Here is a 9,947-nt window from a genome sequence, read left to right as displayed (position 1 = left end):
TTCCACACTCAACTTTGCCGTTGGTGTTGATGGGAATCCACAACCTTGTTGCTTCCGCTATATGGATTGAGGTAATAGTATTTACGTTACTTTATACATGTGATTTACCTCCGTTATAAATCCTTCGAGTACTGTGTGTGTCAGCATACCGATCCAGGGATGACACTTAAGCACAGAGACTTGACCCATTCGGGTCGGGTCGCTACATAGTGATGTATATTTCAATTTCCAAATGCAAAGTGAAGGTGTTAACTGTGGTGTTACTGAGTGGGTTGACAAGCCCTGGCATCCAATTCTTCAGAATTGCTTGTCCAGGCTGTGGGACATGTACCATGAACAGAATTGTGGCAGGGTAGTTGATAAGCAGAAGTATGAGAAGCATTTGGCCAAGCTTAAGACTGAAAATGACAAGCTGTGCATTGAGTACACAAAGCTTGTCCAAGATGTATCCAAGATGTTTGATTGGCAGGATGGTAGGGTAGACCACATGGATTACCAGAAGGCAGTTGAGGAGGAAGAATTTGAGAAGAAGAAGAAAGAGGTAGAAGAGAGTGCTAGGTTGGAGGTTCAGATGAAGAAGCTCAAACTTGCCAAGGAACAAAGGTGCATTTTACAGAGTCAAGCTGACATTATCAAGAATACCAGGAACACAATGAAGGAGGTTGAATAGGAGAGATATTTGCTTAAGATAGAGAAGACCAAGCTTGAGAATGTGGTGAATGAGCTGCTGAATGATGGGCATGCAAGCAAGGAGAAACTTGAGAAAATCAAGGCCATCCTTGATTCATGAAGTGTGTTCTGTAGATGGTGAAGTACATCCAAGGCCTTTATAAGTATGTGGCCTAAAAATCTGATGTGAAGATATGAGGTGTACATTTTGGGGAATGTGAAGCTAATCTAGTCTATGTCTATGCCAATGTTAAGAACTGTAGTTTATGCTGCTAGAACCTTGAATGATAAGTTATGAACTAAGTTTTAATGAATGTTCTACCTGTATTTGAACCTCTTATGCTATGTTATGGAGTCAGTGATAAGCACTGCTGGACTATGCTATGTATTTGAACCTCTTATGCTATCTGTTTTTAGTGCTTTGTACCTGGGCTTTGTGGCCCAGTTATATTTACAAACCTAGGCCTACTGCACCCACCCTCCACTGCTCATAAATAGCCTACTCCATGAATTTGTATGAAAGAATGTATCCCTTCCATTTGTATGAAAGAATGTTTGGATGGTGGAATCTATGAATGTTTGAATAAATGAATCAATGTTTGCATTAGTGTTGTCTGAATCTACCCAGATGTCACAAACAAGCAGGTTTCATAATGCAACCACTTAGGTTTCATCAAGCAAATACATAGGTTTAATAATGCAAACACTCAGGTTTCAGGAAGCAAATACATAGGTTTCATAATGCTAACACTCAAGTTTCATCAAGCAAATACATAGGTTTAAGAATGCAAACACTTAGGTTTCAGCACTCATACAACAAGACAGCTTTCTCAAATGTTGGTATCTTCAGTAGTTTCATAATGCAAACACTCAGGTTTCATAATGCAAGCAAATACATAGGTTTCATAATGCTAACACTCAAGTTTCATCAAGCAAATACATAGGTTTAAGAATGCAAACACTTAGGTTTCAGCACTCATACAACAAGACAGCTTTCTCAAATGTTGGTATCTTCAGTAGTTTCATAATGCAAACACTCAGGTTTCATAATGCAAGCAAATACATAGGTTTCATAATGCTAACACTCAAGTTTCATCAAGCAAATACATAGGTTTAAGAATGCAAACACTTAGGTTTCAGCACTCATACAACAAGACAGCTTTCTCAAATGTTGGTATCTTCAGTAGTTTCATAATGCAAACACTCAGGTTTCATAATGCAAGCAAATACATAGGTTTCATAATGCTAACACTCAAGTTTCATCAAGCAAATACATAGGTTTAAGAATGCAAACACTTAGGTTTCAGCACTCATACAACAAGACAGCTTTCTCAAATGTTGGTATCTTCAGTAGTTTCATAATGCAAACACTCAGGTTTCATAATGCAAGCAAATACATAGGTTTCAAGAACCAAATACTCAGGTCTCAGGAAGCAAATACATAGGTTTTAGGAAGCAAACACTCAAGTTTCAGCAAACAAATACATAGGTTTCAGCAAGCAAACACTTAGGTTTCAGCACTCATACAGTGCAAACAAGACAACTTTTCAGAAAGCTCAATAGTTACCACTAGTAGTGAAATATGCCTTCCACTTTCCAGTTGGCTTCCTAACCCTCTTGGACCCAATCTCCATCTCAGAGTGAGCAGCTTGCCTTGGAGCATTGAAACTTGTGTACCCCCCTCCTCTGCTAGCCGTTGATGCTCTGGTCTTCTTTGCTCGAGAGGCAATGGATGACCTTGTGTTCTTGGCTGGTGAAGATGTGCTAGGAGCCCTTGCCTTCTTGGTTGCTTTGGTCTTCTTGGCAGGTGTTGATGTGGCAGGTGTTGGAGTAGCACAAGCAGCTGCCTTGTTCCTCTTTGCTGGTCCTGGAGTAGCTGTGGCTGCTGCATGCCTCTTCCTAGATGGGGCTGATGGTGGTGGTGGTGGTGGTGGAACCACACCTGTAGTAGCTCTGGTAGATGAAGTGTAGTCTGACCTATTCTCCTGCACATTTAACAAAGCAAATTAGAATTAAACCACCTAGCCTATGAAACATAAATTTCTTTATCAATAAGCATACCTGGTGATTATTCTTTCTCATCTGCAGTTTGGGTTTCAGTGGAACACCACATGTGGTATACCTATGACCTTGCATATTGCAATTGCTACAAGTCACTGTCCCAATTCTTAATGTATCCTTCTTGGCAGGCACCTCAAAATGTCCTTTCCTCCTAGCTATCTGCTTTTTACCCTTCTTTTCTTTGAATACTGGAGGAGATATGTCATCCCCCATGGTGTGTGGACAACAATCAGGTCCTGGAACAGGGTATATAATATGCTTGTAGGTTTCACAGTAGAGGGGCTTCTTGAAGAACTCATGGACAAAATCTTCAGGGTGTAGCTTGACCTTCTGCATTGCTCCTATAGCATGACTACATGGAACAGTTGTCATATCCCACCTCCTGCAGTCACAAGTGTAGTTGTTTAGGTTTACACAGTAGGTCTTCTTTGAACTACTTGTAACTTGCCAAATGCCTGGTCCAGCCATATATGCATCACAATATTTTGCCCACTTCTTGGCCTCCTCCAATATCTCAGAGTAAGTGGGTGTGATATCCCACCTACATGTCTCTGTCTTCTCCCTAATCTTCTGAAACTTGATCATGAGTTTTGTCCTCATTCCTTCAAGCATTGTCCTTATGGGCTTGTTCCTAACATCCAGAATCATCCTGTTGAAAACTTCACTAAGATTGTTTACAACAAGGTATGTCTTGCATATAGTATCCATTCTATGCCTGGCCCAAGTATGGACTGGTATGTTGGACAACCACTTCCATGCCTCCTCACTCTCTTTCTTCAATGCTTCCATGCCCAGATCATGCCCATGCTTAGTGAAAGAATATGCAGCCTGGTCTAGATGTTTTTTCAATTCATCCCCTCTAAACCCAGCTGATTGGAAGTTGTCATATATGTGTCTTAAACAAAATCTTTGAGGGGAATCAGGAAATGCATCATGTATTGCATTGAGCAGACCATGTTCATTGATTTTGTATTAATAACTAGTGAAGTAAGTAGAGAAAGCATTACATACTGCAAGAAACCAAACTGAAGTAGTTGTACCTTTTGCCTGTCTGACATAATTGTGTAGGGCCCAAACTTGTTGCCACTACCAATTACTGTCCTTAACTGTGTAAGAAACCAAGTCCAACTATCTGTCTCCTCCTTGTCAACAACACCAAATGCAATAGGGAAGATGTTGTTGTTGCCATCCCTCCCTGTTGCTGCCAGGATTTGCTGCCCAGTGCTTAGTTTGATGAAGCATCCATCAAGACCTGCATTTTAAGCCATTAGTAAGCAGTAACATTTTATGCAATCCCTATTTAAGCACTATACAGACTAGATTTACCTATGAAAGGCCTGCAACCATTTAGGAACCCCTCCTTACAAGCAAACAAACAGTAAAACATGTAATGAAACCTTGGGGTAGGTGCTGGATGGAGTTCAAATTCCTTTGTTGTCACAACATACCTACTACCAGTGTTTGTGTCCAAAACACACTGCAGATAGTCTCTTAACCTGTAGTATTGTGTCTTGTGATCCCCTTGCACAACATCAACTGCTTTCCTCCTTGCCCTGTAGGCCAATTTTTTTGGAACATGTACTCCAAATTTCTTTTTTGTATAACTCAATATAGTCTCAACACCTGCACCAGGATTGGATCTTACAGTATCCTCAACAGCCTTTGCAACCCACTTCATGGTAACCTTTGTGTTCTCTCCACTTGCTCCACAGGTGTGATCAAGATTCATCTTCTTGATGCTAAAGGTTGACTCATGGGCAATCTTAGAAGCAGTAATATAAAACTCACAACCATGCTTTCTATCTGAGCACCAGGCTATGATCCTACTTGGATCATTCCTATGGTACTCAAAGTTCCCAAGTGTCCTAACATGGTAGTTTCTCAATGCTTCTCTGAACTCTACCACATTCAGAAAGCACAAATGAATCCTAAATTGTTCATGTGCATCAGGCCTAGAGGAATAATACCATATTCTCTCCTTCTTCTTCTTCAATTTTCTCTTACTGCCACAAGGCAACCTAGGTGCATCATCTTCTTCATCAGAAATGCCTTCATCACCTGGAAAGCAGAACTCATCAGCTTTTGGCACGAAATGTTCAAACTTTATGTGATCTGGCTCACTGTGTGATCTGCTTGTTGGGCCTTGTTTCCTCACAGGTATCTTCTGTGCCACAGTTCTCACATGATCTGAAGCTTCTTCATCATCATCTTCTTCAGAACCATTTCGCTCCTGCCAAAACTCTGAGGGTTCAGAAGCAGCCCCAAAATAATGCTCAGCCATCTCTTCCTCTTCCATGTAGTGCTGACTTGTTCCTTCACCACCTTCATCTTCTCCCCTAGCCCAAGACTTGTATGAAATTTTCTTCCCTCTGTAATCACCCCTGCAAAACTCAAAATCTAAAGAGGATTTTTCCAACTCATCATCATCTTGATCTTTTGCTTCAATGCCTTCAATTTCCACTGCCTCTTTTCCCTTGTTGAAATTACAGCTCTGCTGTGTGTTAAAATATGGATCAATAGGCATAACTGGAGGCTCTGAAGAATTTGAGACAGGGAAAAGGACACCTTCTTGGAAAACACTATATACAATGGGATCACCAACTTGACTCATTGGAATCTGCTCTTCAAGCAAGGTGTGGTCCATGTTTGCATCTGCTGGATTTGCGTCAGTAGCCTCTCTCACTGTTATGTTCAATACTTTCTTCTCAGCAAACAAATCTAGCATCTCCTCCACCTTCTCATCACTATCCAAAACCTCAATCCCCTCCAGCTCCTTACCCTCATCCTTAACATATGACAGATAGGCATCCAACCCATAGCCCTCAAGTTCAATAAGTGCTAACAATAACAGGTAATTCATTTCTGATAAGGAAAACTTCCTTTCCATGTTGTCTCTACCCTGAAAATGCAGCCTCAATTGCCATACTTCATCATCCAAACTATGCAAAGAAATAAACAACACATACAGATTTCTTCAGATTTTCAAGTTAAAAAGTATGCAACAGTTTCACTTGCACAACATATCATCCAAACCTAAACCCTGATTCATATATTGCTTACAATGTATACATAATAATATACCAAAGAAACTAATTCGTTAACAATCTAAGAAACAAATCCTAACCCTAGTTCATAAATAAACTACGAAAAATAATTAAAACAAGTCGAGTATAACTTACTCCACGCCACCAAGTGAGGAGGCCCACTGGTGCCCGCCTTCTGGATCCGCGTGGATGGATTTGGCACTGCCCTGGCCGCGCGCCACGCCGGCGAGATCTGGAACTCCTGCGTCGGTGGCCCAGACGAGCGCTGGGTCGGGAAACTTGCGCTGCCTAGCCACTTGTTGACCTCGGAGTGAGCACCGCTCTCGCCGCTGGCTGTCGCCCCAGGCTCGCTGTCGTCCTTCTTCCTCGCCGCCGCCATCGTCGGGAGAGACAGAGAGCACGGGGAAAGGAGGAGCGAGAGAGAGATGCTGCCGACAGAGAGAGAAAGGCAGTGAGCGAGTGGGTGCGGTCCGACCGCACCGGTCGATCCGAGTAACGGCCGTTAACGGCCTCGCCGTCACGCGTGGCGCTGACCTGGCCTGACTGGCGGGCCCGTACCGTCAGAAAACGGTTCAAAACGCTAGCAACGGGCGATTTGGGTTTTTTGAGACAGCCGACAAAAAAGTGGTAGGTATCAGTCACAAACAAAAAAATGGTGGTTTTTTGGAACCCTAGCACGAAAAGTGGTAGTTTTATGCTATTTACTCCCTGATTTTGGAAAAGTGTGGGACAAATATGATTACACGTCAAATTTTGTATAGACCTAAATACAATCCTAAGAAAACAATTAAACAGAACCATTTTGAAGGTCTTGATAATTGCCTTCTTTTAGTGTTACTATTTGATAATTACATAGGCGAAGAGAATAATAGAACATGAGTCCTAGAATATCCTAGTACACCGACAGACAGGTGACCCAACACGCCTAGACTTGCCGGCCGATCCACCCTGTCGTTCAGGCCGGCACGTTGGGGCAGGAAGGTCGTTGAGCCCAACCTTGATCGATTTCCTAGGGAAAACAATACGCACGTAGCTACAACTGGCGCCCTCCCTCGCCACGCCTAGAGAGAGAAAACCAAGGGGAAAAGCAGGAGATGGTCATTGCCTTGGCCATAACGAACTGGGAGAGCGAGAAAAAGAAGAGAGGAAACTGAAGAGCGGCCAGTAGCTGTACGTCTAATCGGCAGGCGGCAGGCCTCGTCGTCGGTCACCTGTGGTGTGAGCAACTGGGCCTTGATCTTGGAACAAAGAGGTCGGCCGTTTGGAGGAATAAGCAGTCAAGCAGGATGGAAGAAGAGCCGAATCGGAGGAGGCTGTATCAAGTTTGGAGAGGAAGCAATGTACGTACATGCCGCTCTTCATCTTCCTATATCTCTCTTGTCCAGTACTTTTTGCTGAAAATTAGAAATTAAGATGTCACATTTGCTTCTTGTGTGCTTGAATCTTTTAGCAAAAGAAAATCTAGTGTTCATCATTTTCTGGTCAAATTGATTCAACCGGTCCTCTGTATAAGACAAGAAGGTTTTTGTAGCAGCTGACATATGGACAAGGTGCAAAGGAAAATCTCAAGAAATGATCATAATAAATTATCGACACATTCTGTTACGTAGCTGTTAGCCATTAGACTCCCTACTTATGCATAATAAAAGCATTCGATTCCTACTAGTTTCAACTGACGGACGGCAATTTTACTCCCACCAAAACGATTTCAGAAATTTCTCTGCGGCGGGCGCCTAATCTTCGGTCCGGACGCGGGTTCCCTCTTCCTGTCCACAGTTCTAATCATAGGCCCCTTGGTCGGCCTATGCTGCCAGTGCATCACAAAGATGAACTCCAGCACCTCGGATCAGAAGAAGAATGTCCTTGGCCTGCCGGTCCTCATCGCCACGGTCCTTCTCGGCCTAGCGGTACGTGAGCTTCACAAAATTCAGCAAACCGGAAGCAACACCACAGCTGCTGATTCTTGTCCTTTTTTTTTTTTTTGCCAAAGTGCTGATTCTTGTCCTGTTGTACATGCCTGCAGGATTTGGCATTCCTGCTCCTGACGTCGAGCAGGGATCCGGGGATCGTGCCGAGGAACGCGCGTCCTCCCGAGTGCGGCGACGAGCAGCAGGTGGTGGACATGACGACGCCGTCGACCGAGTGGGTGAACGCGGCGAGCCCCCACCTCCGCGTGCCCCGCTCCAAGGACGTGGTCGTCAACGGGTGCGTGGTCAAGGTAAAGTACTGCGACACGTGCCTGCTGTACCGCCCGCCCCGCACGTCCCACTGCTCCATCTGCAACAACTGCGTCCAGAAGTTCGACCACCACTGCCCCTGGGTCGGCCAGTGCATCGGCCTGGTCAGTCACCTCATTCATATAGGAGTAACTGCATCATCAATTCTTCTCTCTTTTTTTTTTGAAACTTCAAGACTTTATTCCTCATATCAGAGACAAATCTTTTACAATAGCTTGAGAAATAAAGTTCGGGATGTAAGCTTCCCAGAATGAGGAAGATCTAATGCTAAAAGAGTGGCTAGCTAAGATATGAGCAGCCTCGTTAGCTTCACGAAAACAGTGGGAGTAATCAGCATTTGCAAAGTCAAGAGCAAGCTCTCTGCATTCCAGAATAGTGGCTATATTGTATCCAGTATAATCTTAATTCTGCACTGAGTCCACCACGAAACTGCTATCCGATTCAACTTGAACTTTGTTACATCCAATCCTGCCGGCTAAATATAAACCGTTACGAATTGCCAGAGTTTCAGCTGCATCAACGCTCGAGTCAAGACCTGAGGAAGATACCAAGTGGCTGCTGCTACAACAGTCCCTCGTTGGTCGCGTGCAATAGCTCCTGTTGCTCCTGACAGAGAATCGGCCTGAAAAGCAGCATCAACATTAACTTTTATCATATCATTTGCCGGCCGCTTCCATATGTGATCCTGCTTCCTCTCTGAGTACTTGCTAGAATATGCTCGAGTAAAATTGGTCGCTAGCACTCGAATTGATATTGCTGCTTTTTCTGCTGTTTGGATCAATTCTTTCGTCAATTCTTCTCTCTTAATTTGCCACCAACGACTCGAGCTGATATATAGATTCTGGTGTCCTTTTGTCGCAGCGGAACTACCGCTTCTTCTTCCTCTTCATCTCCACGTCCACGCTCCTCTGCTTTTACGTCTTCGCCCTGTCGTGGCTCAACATCGCCGCCGAGAGGGAGGAGTACGGCGGCTCACTGCTGAAGTCCATGGGCGGCGAGGTGTTGTCCGTCGTGCTCATCGTCTTCACCTTCGTGTCGGTGTGGTTCGTCGGCGGCCTCACCGTGTTCCACCTCTACCTCATGAGCACCAACCAGACCACGTACGAGAACTTCAGGTACAGGTACGACAAAAAGGAGAATCCCTACAACAGGGGCGCGCTAGCCAACATCGCCGAGGTCTTCTTTACGCGGATGCCGCCCTCGCTCAACCGTTTCCGGTCGTGGGTGTCGGAGGACGACGACGCGTACGGCGGCGGCGGTGGCGGCGTGCTCTCTCCGATGAGCGGCGGGCTCGATCTGGAGATGGGGCGCAAGGGCGTGCACTACAGCCCCGGCGGCATCCCGGCGATCCTTCAGGGGATGGATTACAGCGAGATGGAGAAGATGGACGCTGTGGGTGTGCACGTCAAGGACCGGCAAGCGGCGCCCGAGGCGCCGGACCTGTTCGTAATCTCACCGGCCTGGCAGCACGACGTGGGCTGCGGAGGAGGAGGAGGAGAAGGAGAACGTAGCCCCGCAACTGTACAGGACCAAGATGCTGAGAGGACACTTGTGAGCTCGAATGCAAATTCTCAACGGTGATCATGCGCGAGCTCTTGTTCTTTTCCCTTTTTGGCGGTCAGGCCTACGTCCTGCAATTTTCCTTTCTTTTTTGCCTCGACTGAACTGTAAATTTTATACGTGCAAGCAGCAGCGTTGCACTCGAAAGGGTCCGTAATTTCGCTTAGTTTATTTTTCTGTTCTTCATTTGGAGAATAGCCGGAACTAGGGCATCTCTAAGCTTTTTTTTAACATAAGTACAAACACAAGCGTTTATATATACGCGCATACACTCACCTCTATGAATGTAGACACGCACACCTTACTCCTATGAGCACTTCCAAAATAATGAGCCGACATATCATCTTGAGATTTACAAAGTCACCGTAGGCGCCTC

The 9,947-nt window shown here is 44.8% G+C and overlaps 1 protein-coding gene across 1 annotated transcript; it reads left to right on the top strand.

Annotated features, from left to right (window-relative positions):
- The first annotated feature begins 6,830 nt into the window (after window positions 1-6,830).
- LOC125543839 (probable protein S-acyltransferase 4) lies at window positions 6,831-9,723 on the top strand. Its single transcript, XM_048707321.1, has 4 exons — window positions 6,831-7,114; window positions 7,487-7,681; window positions 7,798-8,115; window positions 8,873-9,723. The coding sequence occupies exons 1-4, from the start codon at window positions 7,061-7,063 to the stop codon at window positions 9,590-9,592; spliced, it is 1,287 nt and encodes a 428-aa protein (XP_048563278.1). The 5' UTR covers window positions 6,831-7,060; the 3' UTR covers window positions 9,593-9,723.
- Window positions 9,724-9,947: the final 224 nt, after the last annotated feature.

The sequence above is a fragment of the Triticum urartu genome, chromosome 3 (assembly GCF_003073215.2).
Source record: "Triticum urartu cultivar G1812 chromosome 3, Tu2.1, whole genome shotgun sequence".
Classification (NCBI taxonomy): domain Eukaryota; kingdom Viridiplantae; phylum Streptophyta; class Magnoliopsida; order Poales; family Poaceae; genus Triticum; species Triticum urartu.
The sequence above is the reverse complement of the archived record's forward strand: the minus strand, read 5'-3'. Positions and strand labels throughout refer to the sequence as shown.

Coding starts and splice junctions, on each gene's coding strand:
- LOC125543839 (XM_048707321.1), top strand. CDS start 7,061: ATGGAAGAAGAGCCGAATCGGAGGAGGCTGTATCAAGTTTGGAGAGGA. Junction 7,115..7,486: donor AAGTTTGGAGAGGAAGCAAT/GTACGTACATGC, acceptor AAACGATTTCAG/AAATTTCTCTGCGGCGGGCG. Junction 8,116..8,872: donor TCGGCCAGTGCATCGGCCTG/GTCAGTCACCTC, acceptor CTTTTGTCGCAG/CGGAACTACCGCTTCTTCTT.